We start from the raw sequence: 24,951 nt of genomic DNA, 5'->3' as shown, positions 1-24,951 counted from the left end.
ATTTTAATTTTATTTAGGGTTACATCATGAAATATTTATTTGATAATACTTTGTTGGTCTGAATATAAGTCCTATTTTCCTCCCTTTGAGGGGAAGGTACTAAAGGGTAAGTGACACAACTAGTAAGTGTCAAATGTCTGAGGCTGAATTTGAACTCAGGTCCTCCCGACTCCAGGGCTAGTGCTTTATATACTGTGCCACCTAGCTACCCCTTTCCTCCACAATTTAACTAATACAAACCTAAGTGGGAGTCTGTAATATATCATTAATAAGCAAATGACAGTGACAGTATAGCTCTTGTGGGATGTGGGCCTGTGATGCTCCACCTTTCAGATGAACTTGGGAATAGCCACAGTAGCCCTCACCCCCTTTGTGACTGATTCAACTCTTTATTAATTCTCTTTCTAGGTTCAAAGGCAGTTTAGTGGATATGTTCTGTAATATTTCCACAAATTATTCATATTGCATAAATACTCTCTATTTGGTTCAGCCTGACTCCAGAATAAAACTGTGAGGGAATCTCTTCTCACATAGGCTAGCTTCTCCTCTTTCAATATTAAACCCATGAACATAGGTGAAATTATTGTTAATGGCCATATAATTTATTATCAATGCAGATAAACATTCAAACACCAACACAGCCTTTCGGAGGGGTGTTTCTAAAGAAAGGAGTTAAGATTTAAAATCTAGAAAGAGCAAGGAAAAGAAAAGATTAACTGGATCTCATTCTTCCATGTTTCAGTTTTCTCTTTTGTAAATATTCAGCATGCCCTGATAAATTAGATCTAGTGTGACTTCTGGTTGCTACCTTCTTTTTTGATCTTTGCCAGCTCCCAACCCTGGTTTAGGCCTGGGTGCAGGCTTGCCCCAGTTGAAGTTCCAGTAAACTGCCCCTATCCCTGACCTCTGTCAGCTGGGTGGAATTTACCCAGCAAAACTCAGTATAATCATATGAAGGGGAAATGGGTCTTTCATAGAATGTAGGACTTCAAAGCACTCCTGATAAAAAAGTCAGAGCTAAATAAAAACTTTGAAGGATTCAAAAGAAGCATAAGAGGTAAATATGTTTGAGCAATTAGAAGGGAGTATACAAGGATGAAGTTTTTACATTCTAACGAAGGGCAAAGAAACAATTGTCCCCTTAGAACCCTAATGTTGTCCGATTGTCACAGAGAGAAATAGAAGGGAATACACATTTCTCAGCTGCACATGGACACCTTTTAAAAAAAAAAACAGACTGGGTATTAGGGCATAAAAACCTCACAAACAAATGTAGAAAAGCAAAAATAGTAAATGCCTCAAAGGAGGCATTGACTATAATACAATATATATAACACAATAAAAATATATTCAGTAAAGGGCCATTGAAGAAAGGATTAAAAGTTATTCTGCAAACAAAGAAGAGATTAATAAAGTTGAAAACAAAAAAAATCCCATTAAATTAATAAATAAAATTAAACCTTTTTTGGGAAATCAATGAAATAGATAAACCATTAGCTAATTTGATTTTTGAATAGGAAAAGGAAATTGCCACTATCAAAAATGAAAAAGAATTAATAACAAATGAGGAAAGAATAAAAGAAGTTATTAGAAACTATTTTCCCCCAACTCTATACCAATAAAACTATCAATTTAAGGGAAATGGGTGAATCATTGCAAAAATCTAGAATTACCAATTTATCAGAATAAGAGAGAATTTAAATAACAGTTTAAGAAAAAGAATTTGAATAAACTGTAAATGAACTCCCAAAGAAGAAAACCATAGGACCAGATATATTTACAAGTAAATTCTACCAAAATCAAAGAAATTAACTCCCTAATGGATTGAGTGCTAGATGTGGAGTGAGGAAGATAGGAGTTCTGTTCCATTTCTGATCAGCCACATGACCATGGACAAGTCATTTGACTTCTAAGTCTTAGTTAATCTCTTGAATTACTATTATGTCATTTGTTTTGGTGGACGGTATTTCCAGACCAATGAATTCACAGATTTTTGATGTGTTGACATATTTCAGCCTACTCTCTTCCTCCTGGTACATTTGAGGCTTACTCATTGCCCATCTACAGTTCCCATTCATGTATATGTAGTGATATTAGCTCAGTGAACTATATTCCATTGTTTAGACAGTAGGCATTTAAGTGCAGACGATATACAAGTCACTGTGCCAGGCATCAGAGCTGCAAAAACAAAAGAAAGATAATCCTGACTAAGCCCTGAAGAACCTTAGATGTGACTGGGAGTTAGGGGCAGGAGGAGGATACCAGGGTATACAGATAGATAAGTCAATGCAGGATGATTTGAGGAGAGAGAGAATGCTAACAAATAGACCAGAAAAGGCTTCTGAGTCATGAAACTCTCAGTGAGATGTAAGGAACTGTAAGAAAATGTAAGATTCTTTAGCCAGGGAGTGACATAGTGCTTTAGGAAGGTTATTTTGGCAGCTGTATGGAGAATGAACGAGAATGAAAGTAGAAAGTCAAACTAGGAAGCATCTGCATAGTTCATGTAGGATGTGATAAGTACCTGATGCAAGATTTGTGAGAGACACATTGTAGAGATAGAACTGACAGCACTTTGGCAATTGATTTGTTATGAGTAGTGAAGGAGAGAAAAGAGTTGAGGATGATCTTTTTGAGGTTATTATTCCAGGTGACTAGAAGGACGTTGGTACCCTATAAAGAAATAGAGATTTCAAAGGGGTTTGAGCTTGGGGGGAAGACGACAAGTTCTGTTTGAACATATTGTATTTGAAATGTCATTGAGTCATGCAGGTGGAATTCAGCAGGTAGTTGGCGATGTGGGACTGGAGCTCAGCAGAGATATTAGGGCTGGATGTATAGATCTGGGGGTCATCTGCATAAAAATAATCAGTGAACTGATGGGAGACTATGAGGTCATGGAGAAAAGAGAGAAGGCCCACACATTTTGGTGCCTTTGCTGTGGCCATTCTTCATGTCTGGAATGCACTCATTCCTCCCCTCCCCCTCGCAGAATTCCTGACTTCCTTCAAGATATAGTTTAAGCACCACCTTCTACTTTCCTCTGCCTTCCTTGTTCTTCTCAATTGCTAGTGCCTTCCATAACTATTCTGCATTTGATTCCCATTTATTAATTTTGTATTGATTATGTGTACACGTGTGTGTATATATGTACATGTTGTCTTTCCCCCAATAGGATACAAACTCTTAGAGATTGTTTCATTTTTTTTCTTTGTATTCCCAGTGCCTGACACAGTAGGTTCTCAATAAATGCTTATTGACTGATTGATTGAGCAAAGGAGACTAAGTAGGAACTGTCAGACAAATTGTAGGAGAACCAGGAAAAATCATTGATTGTCACAAAAGCCAAGAGAAGAGTACCCAGGAAGAGGGGGTAAACAGCAGTGACAAAAGAAGGATGAGAACTGAGAAATAAACTATCAAATTTAGTATTTGAGATTCTCAGTAATCTTTGATAGAGCAATTTCAAATGAGGCATGGGATGTGAAAGCAGATTCCAAGGGACTGAGAAGGGAGCAGGAGTTGAGAAAGCAGAGGCAGTGAGTGCAGATAGTTTTTTAGAAGTGTGGCTGTGAAAAGGATAATAACTTGAAGAGATAGCAGGGTCAAATGGAGTTTTTTTTCCCCTTTAAAAATGTTTTATTGATGTCTTGTATTTTCATCATATTTCTGGAGGAAAATAATAATGATAGCTAACACTTATATAGCACTTATCATATGCCAGACACTGCCCTTTACAAATATTATCACATTTGATCCTCACAACAACCTTGGAAGATGGTGCTATTATTAGCCTCACTTCACAGATGAGGAAACTGAAGCAAACAGAGGTTAAGTGACTTGCCCATGATCATATTGTGCCACCCAACTGTCCGAATCTTACTTTGTGACAAAGAAGTCAAACCAACAACTTTTGTTTGTTTTTCTGACGTTTCCTGTGTGTCAGACACAGTGCTAAGCACTGGGAATATAAGTACAGGCAGAAAAAAAAATAAAAGCCCTTCCCTCTAGGAGCTTACATTCTAGTACGGGAAAATGCCTAAAAGGAACCTGAAATGAGGAAGGGAGAAGTATTGAGCCAGGCATATCAGGTTCTGTGGGAGAAAGTCCAGAGTGGGGAGTAGCCTGGAGAGGAAGGAAGACCTGGTTGCCATGGATCTTCTTACGCTATGTTAGATAAGGACGTAGACTAGCTTTATGTTATTTACTTTTGTTTTCCCGTTTTGAATATAGCTGATTGTGTCTGCTTAATATAACATTTTTCAGGTTGGTTTGAAGATCAGGTTTTTCATGTTAATGCCTTTGGATTTCCTCCTATTGAACCTTCCAGCACAACTAGGTAAAAATTTATTTTTGACCCTTCTGCAACTATGTGGATTTTGTAAATTTGTCAGTAGCAAATGTGAGACACGATATCAGACATATTAGCATTTATTAGCATTACCTTTGTAACAGGTATGTAAAAGTAGCACCTGAGAAATTGTAGCCTCATACGAAAACCTTTGGTTCTAGTGTTATTTCTGCCTGCCTCTAGCCTTGTCACTTTGGGCAAGCCATTTAATATCTTTGGGCCTGTTTCTGCATCTTTGGGAAGAGGGAGTTGAATTTACTTAGATCCCTTTGAGTGCTAATTCCTATAACCTTTTCTGGGCCCCAGTTTTGTCATTTAAAAAAGAGACATAAAAATACTTGGCCTGCATACATTATAGTGTTGTTCAGAGGATCAAATAAGGTGATAAATGTGAATGTGGTTTGAAAAATATAGATTGCCATGTAAAAGTGAGGTGATAGCATTTACCTCAGAGGGTAGTTGTCAGGATAAAATGAGAAAACAACCACAATTATAAAGTGCTTTACAGACCTTAAAGTGCTATAGAAATATTTATTTTTGACATTGTAATTATTATTGTTGTAATCATTGTGGTTATTATTTTGGAACAGACCAAAGGGATTAAGATTCTATTGTAAGAGTAGTATAGTTCTGAATGCCAAAGACAAAGTATTCGCATTAGGGAGAATACTATATATTCAGGAAATTAAGCACCTGTCTTAGGTACTAGGGGAAAAGAATCTGAAAAGCACAGATAAATACAAAGTGGAGAATAATAGGACAATGGAGACATCCAGGAAAAATGAGTTTTGAAAATCTGAGTAGGCAGAGAATGCTCTGTTTTAAGAGTGGGGACAGAGGACACACCCAGGGAGGCTTGATGGAATAGTTGGTACCTGAGCTGAGAAAAACTTTGAAAGGAGGAGGGAGGGTATTCCAAGGGTAGGAGACTATATCAATAAACAGATGATGGGGACTTAACAGACTGGTCAGATAGATGGAGTCAGATAGTGGGTATCAGAGAAGTCACATGAAGAGAAAGTATTGAGGAGGAAGAGGAGAATGTGGGCAATTGTACCGGAAGTTACACAGAAGTGAAGAGGGATGATAACAAATAAAGAAGATTGAAAAGCAGTATCAGGGCTGGGGGACCTGTGGCCTCGAGGCCACGTGAGGCCTTCTGGGTCCTTGGGTGCAGCCTTTTGACTGAGTCCAAGTTTTACACAACAAATCCTTTTATTATTAGGGGATTTGTTCTGTGAAGTTTGGATTCAGTCAAAGGGCCACACCTGACAATCTAGAGGCCACAGGTTCCCCACCCCTAGTAGCTGGAAAAAGTCATCATGAGACTTGGGTTTGTAGCCCGCTTCAGATATTTACTATCTCTGTGACTGGGTTAGTCGCCTTCACATACTCACTTTCTCATCTGCAAAATGGGAAGATTATTGTGAGGAAAGTGCTTTGTAATTTTTGAAGTGCTTTGTTATATATATTATGTTAGCCATGAATGATAATGATTTTTAAGAAAAAGCTGTCAGACTTAGCAATTAAAAGAGAACCAGGTTTCATTAGAATGGTGGAGGCAGAAGCTAGATTGCAAAAAGTTCAAGAGTAAATAAGCAGTGAAAATTTGGAGGCAGTGCACGTGTTCTCATAATCATGAAAAGGAGGAAAATAACTAAGGGAATAGCAGAGTCAAAAGAAGATTTTTAAAATAGAGGAGAAGCCTGAGCATGTTTTTCCACATCAGAGAAGGAGCCAGGAGAAAATGAGAAACTGAACATATTAAAAAGGGAAGGTAAGATTAATGAATCAAGCTGCTAAGTAAGTCATTGGAATCAAGGGCCCAAGTAGAGGGGTGGCCTTGGTAAGGAGAAGGGTTGCCTCATCCTTCTGAGCCAGGAGGAAAGGATAGGAGATGATATAGAAAAGTTTTGTAATACAGAATGGAAGGAGAGACAAAACTCATGGATGTCACTTTCACATGATACTCTCGTTCTGTTTTATCCATCAACTTAAGTGGACATTGTACAGTTACATCTATTTACTGCCTTCCTCTTATAATTTTAAAATTATTTTATTCCTTTTGAAGCTAGCAAAAACTAACAACAAAGTAAACGCTGCATAAAACAGCAAAAAGTAGTCCTGGAGTATGTTGAAAATGGACACCATTATAGCAAGGCAAATAGCATATTTTCGATGTTCAAATGTTTTGGCTAACCATTCATCACTTCTACACTCTTCCTTCTTCCCTGTCTCTGCACCTTTTATTGTATAGGCTACAGATTAGTTTGTTCAGTTTTGAATTGCTACAGATTATATATTTTCTCAAAATATCTTGTTGGGAAAACCCCCAATTGGAACAGGGCTGCATTATAAAATGAAGGGAGAAATTACTCAGATCTGGAGTGTAGTAGGGAAGAAAAAGAAAATGATGATGCTGTTTCTATTAAAATAGGGCATACTATGGAAATGTAAATTTTTTTGGTGGACCAACTTCTACATCTGTAAAAGCTTCTGCAAAACTAAAACAGTTGGAAGAAGAGAACGAAGATACCATGTTTGTATTGGTGTCTGATGTTTGGTTGGACCAAGTAGAAGTATTAGAAAAGCTCCACATTATGTTTTCTGGTATGTATATTTTTCCTTGTTCTGAATTCATGAATCCAGCATTTAATTTTTATAGTGATTTAACATTAAAACATTTTTAAGAGATTTTATTTTTGAGGCTAATAAATAAGAATAGAAATTTCTACTAAAGTTGTACAGTGATGCCTCCTCATAATGTGGAGGTGATATAGGTCTTTACAGCAGAGGACAAGCAGGTTCTGTCAAACTGGAAAATGACAGGTTGGTGATGTATATCACTTCTCTAAGAACTGGCCTTCCTAGGGTCAGAGAGATTCAGTAGCCTCAGGATGTCCTTAGGAATGTTTGGATAACTTTTTCATATTTCATTTATTAATTTTATTAGACTTTGAAAAATATCTCTACCTAATGTCATAAGTAGCCTCATGCTAATTTATTTGTAAATAGACTTGATGCATTGAAAAGTAATCTTTATCTGTGCTTATACTCCTTAGGCTATTCTTCTGTACCTCCAACATGTTTCATCTTCTGTGGAAATTTTTCATCTGCACCATATGGAAAAAATCATGTTCAGTCATTGAAAGGTATTGAAGATTTTTTTAAAGACAAGACACAAATAAGAAATACTTGAATGTTTTTATAAATTAAATTGGTGTAAAACATGGTAACTAGTCCCCTGACTTCTAGCCTTCCTTACATTGTATCATGGAAAAAACCCAGGATTTGAAATCAAAGTTTCAAATCCCAGTCTTACCATCTTTTTTACCTTGTGCATAAAGCAATCAACAAGCATTAAGCAACTATGTGCATCATTTTTATAACGGGAAAATACATTCTAGATTGCAAATAGTTAACTGACAAATAAAGCCATTTTTATGTTGAGTTTTAATTGCAAATTACTGTAATTTGAGTCATTAATTTAAAAGCTTTAGGCTGTGACAATGTTTTGATTTGATTTGATTTCATATCCAGAATCATACAAAATTGATTTTAATATCCTTTTAAAATTTTAGAGTCCCTGAAGGCTCTTGCAGACATAATATGTGAATACCCTAATATTCACCAAAGGTAATAACATACTTTTCTATGCTCTACACTTCTGTAGTCTTTCTGCTTTTTCAGAAAAACAAAATTCTATTAGTGACTGTTTAAAAACTAATGAAAATACTATATTGAGAAAAAAGAAATAGTATGTATAGACACAGAAGGCAATGTGTTAACGACTTTTATTATCTTTCTGATTGCACATTCAAAAACATACACTTTTAATGCAATGTGATAGATATTTTTATGGAGCTATTACTCTATAACTAAGTTATAATTTTGCTTTTTAACTTTGTCACTATTTCATATATACTTTTAACTTATTTCTGAATAATGTTAAAATTTATTTTTTGTCATTTTTAAGGTGATGTATCCATTACACTGACACACCGTTGTCCTTTTATCCATTCTCCACTAATTGAAAATTTAGGTTGCTTCTGATTTTTATTCCTGTATACATAGCTTAGCCTTAACATCTTTTACAGAGAGCTTTTTTTTAAAAATTCTTTCCTTGGTTTAACATGTCAAAAGATATCACCAGTTTCATATCATTAATTTCTATTGCTTACAGCTATGTATCAATGTAACTGTTTTCCCACAATCTAGTTAGTGCTCGATTTTATAACTTCAAAATATTTTTGACACTTTCCTGGGTAAGAAATTGTTTTAAAATGCCTTTCCTTAATTAATAGTGACTTGGGACATGAAATATTTAACATCTGTGTTTCCTTTTTATTTATACTCTTTGGATACTGGAAATGGAACAGTATTTTTATAAGTTCCCCGTAACTTCTTAAAAGTCAAGCTTTTATCTGGCAGTCATCCTTTTGTATGAATCTGTTTTATTTTACATAGTTGAACCCATGAAGAACTTCTCCTTTCCTCAGTTGGGATAATACACTATTTCATTTTATTAAGTTTTCTGGATTCAGGATTATTGAGGTTTTTCCTTTTTAGGGAAAAACCCTTTTTATGATTTATGATTTCACTAGCACAGGGAACTAGTTCAGTACCTTCTCTGCGATTTCTGATCTTAGAAGGTAGAGAGGAGTGGCTGGTATGTGCCAGGCAGTGTTCTAAGCCTTTCATAAATACCCCATTTGATCCTCACAACAGCCCTTTAGGTAGGTGCAGTTATTATTCCCATTTTACACGTGGAGAAACTGAGGCTGACAGCAGTTAAGTCAATTGCCAGGGGTCACTCAGCAGTGTCTAAGGCCAGATTTGAACTCAGGTCTTCCTGATTTCAAGGCCAGGCCTCTGTTCACTGCACCAAGCTGCTCTTTGAGAGCTGCTGGAAGTGATGAATGGTAAGTGACTAGTCCACGTTCATAGTCAGCGTATGTTAGAAATGGGCCTTAAAATGAAGTCTTCTTGCTTTGAGGAGAGCTTTCTAGCCATGCTGCCTTTCCACTCTTCAAAAATTTCAAACTAGAAAATCATCGACAAACATGAACATTTCTAAACACAAGGAAGGCCTGAAAGTGGGGATTATACATGCAACTGTGAATTTACCTGTCTTTTAACATTGATGTGCTTGTCTGTATTCCCCTCTGAAGCTCCCTCTAGTATCCTCTATTTTTAATGTTTAATTAGTGTGCTTTTCTTTCCTTTTCTTTAATCACTATTGCTACTCCCCCCTTCCCACAACCTAAAAATCTCTCCCCTTCACCCCCTGAAAAACAAGAACCTTCCCTTCTAACAAAAATATAGTCATTGTATGTTAATGGTTTATCTGGAAATGTATGTCTCATTTTGAAATTATAGTCCATCATCATCCCAGCTCTGCCACTTAGCTCTATGTCCATTTCAGGTGTGTCACTTAATTTGATACTGTTTTCACATCAATAAAATAGAGATAAAATTCTATGCCTTTTCTCTACCTTACAAGGCAGTTTTGAGGGAAAAATGAGAGAATATATGCAGAAGCAACTTTTTGTTGTTTGGCTGTTTCATTTGTGTCCAACTCTTTGTGACCCCATTTGGGTTTGTTTGGTTTTTTTTTTTTTTGGCAGAGACACTGGAGTAGTCTGCCATTTTCTTCTTCAGCTCATTGTACAAATGAGGAACTGAGGCAAACAAGGTTAAGTGACTTGCCCAGTGTCACGCAGCTAGGAAATTTCTGAGGCCAGATTTGAGCTCAGGTCTTCTTGACTGTAGGCCTCGCTTTCTATCCACTGTACCACCTAGCTACCCGTTTAGCTATATTATCTTTTGGCAAATTGCTTAACTTCTCTGAGCCTTAGTTTCCTCATTTGTAAAATGAGAAGATTGGACTAGATAGCCTCTAAGGACCCTTCTAGCTCTAAATATGATCCTCTGAACATCTACATCAAAGAGTTAATTATTGAATGAATATTCATTAAGTGCCTATGGTCTAGTGAAAATTTTGTTAAGGATGGGTGAGACTTGGGTATGTTTGAAGGCAGCAGGGAAGAAAACAGTAGATAGGAAGAGATTGAAGATTTGAGAGTGAGAGAGGCTGACCATAGATGCAGTCTGCTGAAAATAGAAAGACATGGGATCAAATATGCTGTAGAAAGTTGACTTTAGTAAGGAAAGGCACCATCTCTGAGACTGGGAGCAAAGTAAGAGATGATGTCAGAGGGCTTTGAGAGGAAGAGAATGGGAAGAAAAAGATCACATTGAATGGCTTCAACTTTCTCCATAAAGTAAGAGGCAAATTACTTAGCTGAGAGGGGGGAAGGGTGAGGTATAGGAGACTTGAAGAAATGGAAGGTTTGGAATAGCTTCTGTGGGCAGTGACATAGACCCTATTAGAAAGGATTTAAAGGACTGCTTTATTGCAGCAAGGGTCCAGTTGAGGTTGGACAGCATGAATTTGTAATGTACCCAGTCAGCACAGTTGTGACTTCCTCCAGCTGCATTTAGTGTCTTGTGGTCAGGACTGCAGAAAGTGGATCTAGGGCTGAGGTTTGGCAAGAGATTCAAAAACAGAGGACAGTTCAGAGTTCAAATGATTAAAACATAGTGATTGGAAAAGGAGGGAGTCGGAGCAGAAGTAATGGTCTGAGAAGTTACTGAGTGGAAAGGGGTTAGTACGTTTTGATGAGGGTGAGCTGAGGACATAGAGAAGAGTGGAACTGACAGGTTATGATCAGATAGGGGAATATCAAAGAGTTCTAATTAGGGAATTGGAACATTTATGGGTAATAGTGAGATCTAGTTTATGACTGTCCTTGGGATTTAAAGAAGTTAGGCAGCATCTAAGTGACTCTTAAGGTCTCCTAGTATAAGGGAAGAAGTTGAGGATTAAAGAAAGTGAGCCAGGTGCTGAACTTCTCGAGAAAGGATTCTGGAGGATCTGAATATTGTAGCTACCATAATTTGGATTGGGTAGGAAAAGTCCAAGACCCATTTCTGACATGACTAGCTGTCTTACATTGGGCAAGTCACTTAACTTTTCTGAATGTCAGTTTCCCTATCTGTATAAATAGAGCTGATGGGGGCAGCTAGGTGGTACAGTGAGTAGAGTACCACCCCTGGAGTCAGGAGGACCTGAGTTCAAAACTGACCTTAGACACTTGACACACTTACTGGCTGTGTGACCTTGGGCAGGTCACTTAACCCCAATTGCCCTGCCTTGACCCCTCCAAAAAAAATTAAATAAATAAATAGATGAACAGAGCTGATAAAACTTGTGTAACTCATTAGGTTGTTATAAGGATCCAATGAGATAAAATATGTAGTAGTTTGTACTGATAAACCCATAGGTTCCCAAAGTGGGTGATATCACCTCCTGAGGGGCGCTGGAATGATCCAGGGAGGCAGTAGTAGCCTCCGTTGTATTTGGGGAGGGGTGCTGAATTAAGATAAGGGGGTGGTGAAAGCATAAGAAGATAAGAAAATTTTGAAAAACCATTCCTACATGTTTCATCTGTTGTATAACAGTTAAAGTAGCGATTACATTATCTTTCTCTTTCAAATAAACACACAAAATGCAAGTTGACCATCAGTGGTCAAGTCCACCAACATATCTTAACAATCCAGTGTTGGCAAGGGAGCCTGTCTCATATTGTCGGAAAGTCCAGCATGCATCAGCAGGAATATGTACATGCAATGACTTGTTTACAATACGATACTGTATGGTTGCATGATGCAATATTACATCATCAAAATTTCAACGCAGGAAAAAACCCACAAATTTACAATAAATTATTAAATTTGAAATGCATCATTTAAAAAATATATTTTGTGTATTTTTTAAAATGATGCAAATTTTTATTAAAAAACCTGTTAAAGGGGTAAAGAAAGTAGATTTCCAGGGGAGTGCTGAGTGATTTTTTTTATAATTTTTTATTTTGAAAAGGGGGAGCAGACTAAATAAGTTCGGGAACTTGTGGATAAAGCCTTACAAACAGCATAAGTCATCAGCAATTCATGTGGTAAAAGATCTGAACAGTTTGGTGGACTGTATGCTCAACATGAATCAATAGTGTGAGGTGGCAGTGAAAAAAAATGATGCAATCTTAAATTGCATTAAGAAAGACGTAGTTGTCAGGGCTAAGATGGCAGCTTGAAAACAGGGACTTGCTTAAGCTCTCCCCCAAATCCCTCCAAACACTTGTACAAAATGACTCTGAATAAATTCTAGAGGTACAGAACCCACAAAATAACAGAGAAACAAGTCTTCAGCCCAAGACGGCCTGGATAGGCACTGGGAAGGGTCTCTTGCATCATGCTGGCAGTGGAACACAGCCCAACGTGGACCACATCAGGACAGACCAGGCACAGAGTAAATCACCAGGCAGAGCAGGACTCAGAGCCATGAATCACTGAACTGTGGCAGTTACCAGACTTCTCAACCCACAAACACCAAAGACAATGGAGCAGGTCAGTAGGAAAACTGCTGGATCTGGGTGACAAAAGTGCGTGGTCTGGTACTGGCTCCAGGGTGGCAGAAGTGGGGGCGACAGAGGTGGTGATGGCGGCTGCAACAGCAGCAGTGCTGCAGCTGCTTCCAGCCCCAGGCCCACACAGTGGGAGGAATCAAGCGGCTGGGGGAATTGGGAAGGGAAATGAGAATGATGCAAGAAAACCATGAAAAACAAGTCAATGACTTGCTAAAGGAGACCCAAAAAAATACTGAAGAAAATAACACCTTAAAAATAGACTAACTCAAATGGCAAAAGAGCTCCAAAAAGCCAATGAGGAGAAGAATACCTTGAAAGGCAGAATTAGCCAAATGGAAAAGGAGGTCCAAAAGACCACTGAAGAAAATACTACCTTAAAAAATAGATTGGAGCAAGTGGAAGCTAGTGACTTTATGAGAAATCAGGATATTATAAAACAGAACCAAAGGAATGAAAAAATGGAAGACAATGTGAAATATCTCATTGGAAAAACCACTGACCTGGAAAATAGATCCAGGAGAGAGAATTTTAAAATTATTAAACTACCTGAAAGTCATGATCAAAAAAAGAGCCTAGACATTATCTTTCAAGAAATTATCGAGGAAAACTGCCCTGACATTCTAGAACCAGAGGGTAAAATAGAAAATGAAAGAATCTACCGATCACATCCTGAAAAAGATCCCAAAAAGAAAACTCTTAGGAATATTTGTAGCCAAATTCCAGAGTTCTCAGGTCAAGGAGAATATATTGCTAGCAGCCAGAAAGAAACAATTAGAGTATTATGGAAACACAATCAGGATAACACCAGATCTAGCAACTTCTACATTAAGGGATCGAACCACTTGGAATATGATATTCTGGAGGTCAAAGGAGCTAGGATTAAAACCAAGAATCACCTACCCAGCAAAACTGAGTAAAACTCCAGGGCAATAATAAAATAGAGGACTTTCAAGCTTTCTCAGTGCAAAGAACAGAGCTGAATAGAAAATTTGACTTTCAAACACAAGAATCAAGAGAAGCATGAAAAGGTAAACAGTAAAGACATAAGGGACTTACTAAAGTTGAACTGTTTTGTTTACATTTCTGCATGGAAAGATGATATTTGTAACTCATGAGATCTTTCTCAGTATTAGGGTAGTTGTAGGGAATATACATATACATATATATATATATGTGTGTGTATATATATATATATATATATATATATATATATATATATAGACAGAGGGCACAGGGTGAGTTGGATATGAAAGGACAATATCTAAAAAATTAAATTAAGGGGTGAGAAGAATATATTGGGAGGAGAAAGGAAGAGATAGAATGGGGTAAATTATCTCACATAAAAGTGGCAAGAAAAAGCTGTTGTAATGGAAAGGAAGAGGGGGTAATGTGAAAGGGAATGAGTGAATCTTGCTCTTATCAGATTTTGCTTAAGGAGGGAATAACATACATACTCAACTGGGTTTCTTATCCTACAGGAAAGCAGGGGGAAAGGGGATAAGAGTGGGGGATGATAGAAGGAAGGGCAGATTGGGGGAGGAGGTAGTCAAAAGCAAACAGTTTTGAAAAGGGATAAGGTCAAGGGAGAAAATTGAATAAAGGGGGATAGGATAGGATGGAGGGAAATATAGTTAGTCTTTACAACATGACTATTATGGAAGTGTTTTGCATGATGATACATGTGTGGCCTATGTTGAATTGCTTGCCTTCTCAAGGAGGGTGGGTGGGGAGGGAGGAAGGGAGAGAATTTGGAACTCAAAGTTCTAAAAACAATTTTTTAAAAAAGTTTTTTTTACATGCAACTGGGAAATATGATATACAGGCAATGGAGTATAGAAATTATCTTGCCCTACAAGAAAGTAAGGGGAGGGGGGTGGAGCCAAGATGGTGGCTGGTAAGCAGGAACTAGTGTGAGCTCCATAACGAGTCCCTCCAAAAACCTATAAAAAATGGCTCTGAACCAATTCTAGAATGGCAGAACCCACAAAACAGCAGAGGGAAGCAGGGCTCCAGCCCAGGACAGCCTGGATGGTCTCTGGGTGAGGTCTATCCCACACGGAGCTGGGAGCTGGGAGCTGGGAACGGAGTGGAGCATCCAGACCAGAAGCCGGGCAGAGGGGGCCCTAGCGCCCTGAATCAGTGAGCTGCGGCAGTTACCAGACTCCTTAACCCACAAACACCAAAGACTGCGGAGAAGGTTAGTAGGAAAAGCTGCGGGAGTAGAAGGAGTTCCTGTTCAGCTTCCAGCCCCGGGGGCAGCGGAGGTGGGGCAGCTACAGCTGTTGTTACTTCCGGCTCCAGGCCCACCTGGTGGGAGGAATTAAGTGGTGGATCAGAGCAGGAGTGCAACAGCCTGCTGAAGATCTAAGCCCAGTCCGGGTTGGGGGTTGGGGAAGGAGCAGTGTACAAGCAGTCATACCCCACTGAAAAACTCAAAGGTCAAGTTAGTTGGCTGGAAATATGGCCAGGCAGCGAAAACGCACCGAGATTCAGTCTCAGACTTTGCATTCTTTCTTTGCTGACAAAGAAGACCAAAACATACAGCCTAAAGAAGTCAATAAAGTGCAAGAGCCTACACCAACAGCCTCCAAGAAAAACATGAACTGGTCCCAGGCCATGGAAGAGCTCAAAAAGGATTTGGAAAAGCAAGTTAGAGAAGTAGAGGAAAAATTGGGAAGAGAAATGAGAAGGATGCGAGAAAACCATGAAAAACAAGTCAATGACTTGCTAAAGGAGACCCAAAAAAATACTGAAAAATACACTGAAGAAAACAACACCTTAAAAAACAGACTAACTCAAATGGCAAAAGAGCTCCAAAAAGCCAATGAGGAGAAGAATGCCTTGAAAGGCAGAATTAGCCAAATGGAAAAGGAGGTCCAAAAGACCACTGAAGAAAATACTACTTTGAAAATTAGATTGGAGCAAGTGGAAGCTAGTGATTTTATGAGAAATCAAGATACTATAAAACAGAACCAAAGGAATGAAAAAATGGAAGATAATGTGAAATATCTCATTGGAAAAACCACTGACCTGGAAAATAGATCGAGGAGAGATAATTTAAAAATTATTGGACTACCTGGAAGCCATGATCAAAAAAAAGAGCCTAGATATCATCTTTCAAGAAATTATCAAGGAGAACTGCCCTGATATTCTAGAGCCAGAGGGTAAAATAGAAATTGAAAGAATCCACCAATCGCCTCTTGAAAAAGATCCCAAAAAGAAAACTAGGAATATTGTCACCAAATTCCAGAGCTCCCAGATCAAGGAGAAAATACTGCAAGCAGCCAGAAAGAAACAATTTGAGTATTGTGGAAACCCAATCAGAATAACCCAAGATCTGGCAGCCTCTACATTAAGAGATCGAAGGGCTTAGAATGCGATATTCTGGAGGTCAGTGGAGCTAGGATTAAAACCTAGAATCACCTACCCAGCAAAACTGAGTATCATGCTCCAAGGCAAAATATGGACTTTCAATAAAATAGAGGACTTTCAAGCTTTCTCAGTGAAAAGACCAGAACTGAATAGAAAATTTGACTTTCAAACACAAGAATCAAGAGGAGCATGAAAAGGTGATCAAGAAAAAGAACAAGAAAAAGAAATTGCAAGGGACTTACTAAAGGTGAACTGTTTTGTTGACATTCCCACATGGAAAGATGATGTGTATGATTCATGAGACCTCAGTATTAGGGTAGCTGAAGGGAATATGCATACATATATGTTTATGTATATATATGGGTGAATGTTTATGTGTGTATATATCTATGTGTGTATGTATATATCTGTGTGTGTATATATATATAGAGAGAGAGGGGGGGGAGGGAGAGAGCGGACACAGGATGAGTTGAAGATGAAGGGAAGATATCTAAAAGAAATAAAATCAAATTAAGGGATGAGAGAAGAACATACTGAGAGAGGGAGATAAGGAGAGATAGAATGGGAAGGATTATCTCCCATAAAGGTGGCAAGAGGAAGCAGTTCTGTGGGAGGAGGGGAGAGGGCGGATGAGGGGGGAATGAGTGAACATTGCTCTCATCAGATTTGGCCTAAGGAGGGAATACCATACATACCCAATTGGGAATCTTACCCCACAGGAAAGAAGAGGGAAGAAGATAAAAAAAATTGGGGGGGATGATGGAGGGCAGGGCAGATGGGGGTGGAGGTAGTCAAAAACAAACACTTTTGAAAGGGGACAGGGTCAAGGGAGAAAATTCAATAAAGGGGGATGGGTTGGGAAGGAGCAAAATATAGTTAGTCTTTCGCAACATGAGTATTGTGGAAGGGTTATACATAATGATACACATGTGGCCTATGTTGAATTGCTTGACTTCTTAGGGAGGATGGGTGGGAAGGGAAGAGGGGAGAGAATTTGGAACTCAAAGTTTTAAAAACAGATGTTCAAAAACAAACAAAAATGTTTTTGCATGCAACAAGAAAATAAGATACACAGGCAATGGGGCGTAAAAATTTATCTTGCCCTACAAGAAAGGAAGGGAAAAGGGGATGGGAGGGGAGGGGGGTGACAGAGGGGAGGGCTGACTGGGGAACAGGGCAACCAGAATATACGCCATATTGGAGTGGGGGGGAGGGTAGAAATGGGGAGAAAATTTGTAATCCAAACTCTTGTGAAAATCAATGCTGAAAACTAAATATGTTAAATAAATTTAAAAAAATAGTAAAAAAAAAAAAAAAAGAAAAGAAAAGAAAAGAAAGATGAGCAGAATGCCTTCAGAAAACCTGGGAAGACTTACATGAACTGATAAAAAGTGAAGTAAGCAGAACCAGGAGAACATTGTAGATAGTAACAGTAATATTGTATGATGATCCACTGTGAATGGCATATCTTATCTCAACATTAAAATGATCCAAAAAAAAAAAAAAAGAAAGTAAGGGGAAAGGGAATATGTGTGGTGGGAGTGGGGTGATAGAAGGAAAGGCAGACTAGGGAAAGGGGCAATCAGAATTTATGCCATCTCAAGGTGGGGGGAGGATAGAAATGGGGATAAAATTTGTAACTCAAAATCTTGTGGTAATCAATGTTTAAAACTAAAAATATTAAATAATTTTTTTAAAAAAGAAAAAAAGACAGTTTCCAGGGATAAGGAGGTTAATTATCCAAGGTTAATTTGTCCTAGTGAAACCACACCTAGAGTATTGAATTCCATCCTGGATATTACATTTTAGGAAGAGCATTCATTAGTTGGAGAGTAGTCCTAAATGAAGGGATAAATGAATGAATGAATTAAGCACTTATTAAGCACTCACTATTTACACAAAGCACTGGGGTTACAAATGGCAAAGTAAGGAGTCTGTGCTCTCAAGGATCTCCCATTCCAAAGGGAAAGTCGAAGATATATGGAAGGTTGCTATCTGAAAGTCAGATGGAAAGGTCCTTTGGGTACAACAACAAAGCAAATGATAATGCTTCTTTAATGCTATCTCTACTCATAAAATTCTGTCAGTTTCTGATGTTGATGTCAGTGTATGTAACTGAGGTTATATTAAGCCCACCTGCTGATGCTTTATCAGCAAATAGGTGGGGTCTTCGAAATTCATTCATTCTTGAAGGATTCACCCATTTAATGAACTAGGTGGAGAGCTCCTTGTGAGCAGGTTTTATTTTTTTCATTTGTATCCCCAATGTTTTGCACATAGTGAGCAAAGAAATGCTTTTTCATTCATTTATTCATTCATAGGTGGCAATTTCTTTGGCTTTGACAGCCATTCACTGAGGGTGTTGGTTTTTCCAGTGTTTCATATGACTCAAAGGTATATGAACTTGATTTAAATGTGTTAGCTTAGTAAAAATCCCCCAAAACAAAAGTCATGTTATTTGATTATTCGTATCTAAGAATTTGTAAATTGATTTTTACATATTAAGGGAGATGTTTTCTGTCATTACTTTGTGACAAAAACAGACTTAGCAGCACTTTTTTAAAAATTGTAAGTCTAAATTTAGATCATTCCTGACACAAAGTAGTTTAATTGCTTATCTTTATAATATTGTTAAGTAATTATAAAAATAACAAGTTATGTTGTATTACATTTACAGCAGTCGTTTTGTGTTTGTACCCGGGCCAGAGGATCCTGGGCCTGGTTCTATTTTACCAAGGTAAGTTAGAGCCATATTTTTAACAACTTTAAAAGGAAAGTTGAGGAATTTTTAACAAGTAATCTGTACCATGCAAATTGTTTTTATAGGCCACCACTTGCTGAAAGCATTATTAATGACTTTAGGCAACGGGTACCATTTTCAGTTTTCACCACTAATCCCTGCAGGTAAATTCTACCATTGTGTATTTTGTAATAATAGTTCTTTTTCTTTTGTTGAAATACATGACCTTATTAAAATTTTTCCATGCATATATTGATTTTAAGTGAATGAATCAAAATGATTTCATCATAAATGAAAAAGAAAAGGTATCAATAGAATTCAAAGCAGTGTTGAGAGGCAGTATCGTACAGTGGAAAGAGCAGGACTTGGAGTTACAGGCTCTGGGTTCAAATTACACCTCTAACAACGGATTACATGTGTGACCTTGGATAAGTCTTTTGTAATCTTTGTAAGCCTCTGTTTCTTCATCTGTATGATGTGGGGACTGAATTTGTCAATTTCTGAGGTACATTCTAGCTCTAAAACTGTTCTGGTGATGAGTAATATTTTACATATGATATAAATTATTGAAAATCTATATTATTGCCTATGTGTACACAAATTGTCCTTATAACACCCTTTTAAGAACACTGTCAAGGAGGAATGGAAACATTACAAAACATTTGCTTCTGTATCACTGATTATAATTGTAGTTTGCAGTATAATCTTCTGCAAGACTAATGGGAGAGGTGGTTTGCTGTTGAAAATGAAATTTCCTTTGAATTAAAAAAAATCAAAGATAACATGGCAAGATAGATTTGAAACCAGGATGACCTGGGTTCAAGCACCTCCTTTGACACATTCTTAAAGACTTTCAAAGACTAAGATGTAGAGGTGATGACCTACAGTGGTACAAAGTATTTCTTCATTTAGAAGTACCCTAAACAAATTAAATTAGCTGTATTTCCTATCCCTAAACAAAAATAATTTTTAAAAATCCCTCTTACATATTCAAAATTCAACCCACATTTTCATCCTAGAATTCAGTATTGTACTCAGGAAATCGTTATCTTTCGTGAAGACTTGGTGAATAAAATGTGCAGAAATTGCGTCCGTTTTCCTAGCAGCAATCTGGATATTCCTCATCATGTAAGTTAACATTTTTTCTTAACTGTATTGTTATATTGAATTAAATAAAAATTATTTGTACCACAGTCACAGATTAAACCCTGGGTTCCTTAGAACTGCTTTAAAGAATTACATTTTTTATTGCTAAATCTTCAGTGTAAAATGAGAAATTTAAGGACATTCATATTTAAAGCTGCTAGTATATTTTCAATTCTTAGGCAATTGTGGTTTTTGTATTACTTGTTTCTTACCTGATTTGAAGTAACTTTGAAGTAAGATACGATTTTTCAAGTGAAAAACTGAGGTTCTTTTTTTTTCTTACATTATACTTTTTTCTATTTCTCTTGTAGTTTGCAAAGACTCTCTTATCACAAGGACATCTGACTCCTTTACCACTTTACGTCTGTCCAGTGTATTGGGCGTATGATCATACTTTGAGAGTGTATCCTGTACCTGATCTACTTGTTATCGCAGACAAATATGATCCTTTTACTATTACCAATACAGACTGTCTTTGCATAAACCCTGTAAGAATTCATTTAACATTACATTATTTGCTACCATTAGAAAGACTTTTAAAAATCTTTAATTTTAAAATTTAAATTTGATTCACTTAATCTCACTTTAAAATGTGTAGGAATATAATAATAGCAACAGAATTGGGTTGTTTTGTTATAACACAAAGAAAACTGTTAAGCATCTTTAAGCGTGTTAAGTGTCTTTCAGATGTGGCTATTAAATAATGATATCCAGTCCCACATTTTTACAAACATAGCAGAACTTTTATATGAAAGTGAATGTCCAACCACTGCTATGACTTAGTATTGACTGAAAACTTTTTTTTAAAACCTTTTCACTTGGAAATGTCTGTAGGATTTTTAGCACTTTAAAAAAAAAAGTATTCTCAAACCTTGCAGAGTGCATTTAATTTTTTTAAATTGCCAAAAATCATCTGGAAACAAATTGGGTAAATATCTGGAAAATAAAATGTGAGCCAGTCATGGGGCAACATATTGGAATGATTTTCCTCTGTAGCACGGAATCTCAGAAATGCTTCAGATTTTCTATATAATAAAATGGATTAACTGCAGGGGATGAATATCAAATAAGCATTGTCCATAATGTCAAAGAATTAAGTTAGCAAAGTAATTTGTGATTTTGACATGTGTACCTCAGGTCATATCACCAAAAAATACCATAAATTCTTTCAAATTTTTTTTGTTCATTTTCCCTTGAAAGAGAATTATAAATGCTTGTCTTTAAAAAAAAGAAACCAACTTTTTTTGGTGTCTTATTTAGGTGTCTTATTTATTTGGTGTCTTATTTAGGGAACTAAATAAGTAGCACAATCTTTGAAAAACTTTCCTTGTATTCAGATTTTCTTTCAGAATGAATATACTTCTAAATTAACTTTTTAGTAACAGCTGTACTTTTTTGTTGTCTTCTGCCATTATAATGTAAACTCCTTAAAGGGAGTGACTTCCTTGCTTGCTTGTATTTGTATCTCTAAAGGTTACAGTGCCTGGCACATAGTAAACATTTCATAAATTTTGTATCTATTATCTGCTATCTCCACAGTTATTTCTTCCTCAGTGAACCAAATTTTTAAAATTTTCCACATTTTTATTATACTATGGGAAAAAATCCACTTCATTCATCATAAACAGCGCCCCTTTCTTCTTTAGACCTCTTGTGCCAGTCAGAAACTTTTGCTCTTGATACTTCTTTCATTTCACTTAAAATACCAAATGTCTCACTTGCAGATTTGTTTAATTTCACATAAAATCTGATTTTTCCTCTAAATAATGGCCACTTAATATTTATGCTGATGTGAAAGAATATGTATTTTTCTGCACAATGACTGCTAGCACAAGCCTACCTACTTGACCTTAAAAGTACTTCTTTTGCAAATTGAAGTTTGTTGCAATTAATTAAATGTAATAATGTTCACTTAAATCTTTTTTAAGGGCTCTTTCCCAAGAAGTGGATTTTCATTCAAGGTTTTCTATCCTTCTAATAAGACAATAGAAGACAGGTGAGTGTACCCATAATTCTGTTAACAATTGTGTTAGGCCATCAGCTTTCTTTGGGGTATGTAATAGAAATCATTTTAAAAGGGAAAAGGCAAAAAGCATCTTCAATCAGATGACACATTTCCACCTCTCTCTGTGGTGCTGTGGATAGGGTACAGGCCATGGAGTCCAGTGAGGAAAATCCAAAGTTCAGATCCTGCTTCTGACATTAGCTGTGGACCTTTAGACTGTCACTTCACCCTCCCGAAGCTTCATTTTCCTCATCTGTAAAATGAAGAGGTTGGATTCAATGGTCTTTGAGATTCTGTCCAGCGCTAATTTTTTGATCCTATGAAATTATCTCTAAGGCTTTCTCTAGCTCTGAATTTCACTTTTTGTGATGCTTATCACTAAGTACGCCTTTCCCAATTTTTTTTCCATTAATTCGCTTTATTTTCTTGATGTTTTGTTTCTCAGCACTTCTAGGCTTAAATACTAACTCAGCCGCCTCTTTGTTTTCAATCATTCTACTGTTCTTTGTAAAATCTACATTTCAGCCATATTCTCAACTCCTTGCATTCACACAAAAACTATCCTCTCTATCTACAATGCACACTCCTCATCTCTGCTTCCTGGAATCCTTGTCTTCCTTCAGTGATCTGCTTAGGTACCATCTCCTACGAGAAGATTTTGTCATTTTTCTTCTTTTTCTCCTTAGTTTATATTATACTTATTTATATACATATTCATAGTATCTTAGGTATAGAGCTGGAAGGGGCCAGAGAAGCCCCCTCATTTTACAGATAAGATGAAGGTCAAGAAATGAAACTGCTTGCCCAAGGTTCCTGAGCTAGTAAGTGGCAGCTATGAAATTTGAACCCAGATCCTCTGGCTCCAAATCCAGTTGTCTTTGCACTGTACCACATTGTTCTACACTCTTAGGATGGAGGAAGGCTCTCAGAATGAGGCAGGAACTGTTTCATTTTTGGATCTTCCACATATAGTATCTTATACATAGTCCATATATAGTACCTTAAAAGTAGTCTTTAATACTTGTTGTGTCAGTCAACACAGTTATGTTTAAAATCTGTGACAGGTTTTATTTTTCTTGCCTTTTCAATGAGTGGGGAGGGAGGGAGAGAATGCAGAACTGAAAATAAAATAAAGTTGAATTTTAAAAGAGATTTTAAAGAACAGAAATAAATAGAAGAAAGAAGATATTTATTAAGTATGTACTCTGTGCCAGGCACTACCTGCAAAGCACTAGGAATATAAAGGCAAAGAACAGTCACTTTCTTCAAGAAGCTTACATCCTAAGTGGGGGAGACAACATATACACACATAGATTCATACAAAATATAGAGTACATGGAAGATGCTTAGAAAGGAAGGCACTAGCAAACCAGTAAAGGCCTCCTGGAGGAAGTGGACCTTGAGCTGTATTTTCAGAGATTAGCCTTCTAACTTCCTTCCCACTCACCTCCCCCATTTAGAAAACAAGGAAAACACACCAAGCTGAGTCTTAAAGGAAGCCTGGGATTATAAGAACTGGACATTTGGAAGGAAGGAAAACATTACAGTCAGGATCACACACACAAAGGATATAGTTATTTCAGTTATTAAATATTTAATTTTATTAAATGAAATGACTTTTTTTTTCTATTTTTCAGCAAACTTTAAGAGTTCTGGGATTCTTTAAGAAGAAACCAAATTTACTTGGAACTTTGCTTAATTTAAAATGTTATATTATTTTTATTTAAAATGTAATAAAAATTATGTTAACCTTTAAGAGGAAATTTTATTGGAGAAAAGTTTTCAGCATGTTCTAGTCTAATAAACATTCATTAAAGGCCTACTATGTGCTAGGCACTGTGATAAACTCTGGGCATACAAATAAGAAAGAAACCCTGCTGTAGAGGAGCTTACAATCTGATGGAGGAAGACAACACAGGAAAGGAAGCTGAAAAGGAATAAGGAAGGAAAGTACCATGTTCCATGGAGCTGAAACCAATGATGGAAGCAGCTGATGGAAAATGGAGAGTTACCTTGAAAATTCTGACCCTTCTTATCAACGATGACAAAATAAAGCATTTGAATTATCAATGCTGTATGTTTTTCATGAAACATTTGAAATAAGTATACAATGATATAGTGTTAATAGAAACTGAGTGGAATACTGAAATAGTCACGCCCCTTCAGTGTAATATTGAATGGAACACTGAAATAGTGAAGCCCACCCCCCTCAGCATGGGAAAAGACCTTGTCTCTCCACCATCCACCCCACCCCCCACCCTGGACCCTATATTTTTAGAAACTGCTCTGCTGAGAAAGTAGAGATTACAAATAACATCAGTAGACGGACACCTGCAAGGTCCTGTTTTATCTGGCTTTTACTCCCTTTTCCCTGGTCTCAAGCCTGTCTTTTTGTTCTTTGTTCTCTATTGCTGGGAAAAGATTCCGAGTTTAGAATGTGAGCTCCAAATCCAGTCAATGGGAAGAGGAGCCAGTAGGGGGTGGGGGAACCCTTCGTTAGGGTCTATATAACTTGTTTTGAGCTGTGTGACACGTGACACACAAACACACACACACACACACACACACACACAAAAGCTGTCCTTTCTCATGAAACATTTCACATCCTCACACAAGCAGTGGGATGGAAGTATTCTTTTCTAATATCACCTCTGTTACTGTGGACTAGAAACTGCCAGATTCCATTTATACTCCATGGGGGAATGCCAATCTCAATTTTTAAAAATGAAGATTTAAAACATCTCAGGGATTTACCCCGCCGTGACTTGTTCAAAAGTGTTCCTTGTAAGCATAATACTGATTTGTTCAATTGATAGGAAGTTAAGCTTGAGGGAGAGACCAAAACCCTAGT

At 37.1% G+C, this 24,951-nt stretch overlaps 1 protein-coding gene across 1 annotated transcript in view; it reads left to right on the top strand.

Annotated features, from left to right (window-relative positions):
• Positions 1-23,747, top strand: part of POLE2 (DNA polymerase epsilon 2, accessory subunit) — a 53,938-nt gene extending 30,191 nt beyond the window's left edge. Inside the window, exons 10-19 of the mRNA XM_036736715.1 lie at positions 4,267-4,339; positions 6,789-6,961; positions 7,414-7,503; positions 7,933-7,987; positions 18,887-18,946; positions 19,036-19,113; positions 19,969-20,077; positions 20,407-20,583; positions 22,024-22,091; positions 23,738-23,747. Of these exons, the coding sequence (XP_036592610.1) occupies positions 4,267-4,339; positions 6,789-6,961; positions 7,414-7,503; positions 7,933-7,987; positions 18,887-18,946; positions 19,036-19,113; positions 19,969-20,077; positions 20,407-20,583; positions 22,024-22,091; positions 23,738-23,747 (893 nt within the window). The remainder of the gene's footprint in view (positions 1-4,266; positions 4,340-6,788; positions 6,962-7,413; positions 7,504-7,932; positions 7,988-18,886; positions 18,947-19,035; positions 19,114-19,968; positions 20,078-20,406; positions 20,584-22,023; positions 22,092-23,737) is intronic.
• The last annotated feature ends 1,204 nt before the right edge of the window (positions 23,748-24,951 follow it).

This window comes from Trichosurus vulpecula, chromosome 8 (genome assembly GCF_011100635.1).
Source record: "Trichosurus vulpecula isolate mTriVul1 chromosome 8, mTriVul1.pri, whole genome shotgun sequence".
Taxonomy (NCBI): Eukaryota; Metazoa; Chordata; class Mammalia; order Diprotodontia; family Phalangeridae; genus Trichosurus; species Trichosurus vulpecula.
The sequence above is the reverse complement of the archived record's forward strand: the minus strand, read 5'-3'. Positions and strand labels throughout refer to the sequence as shown.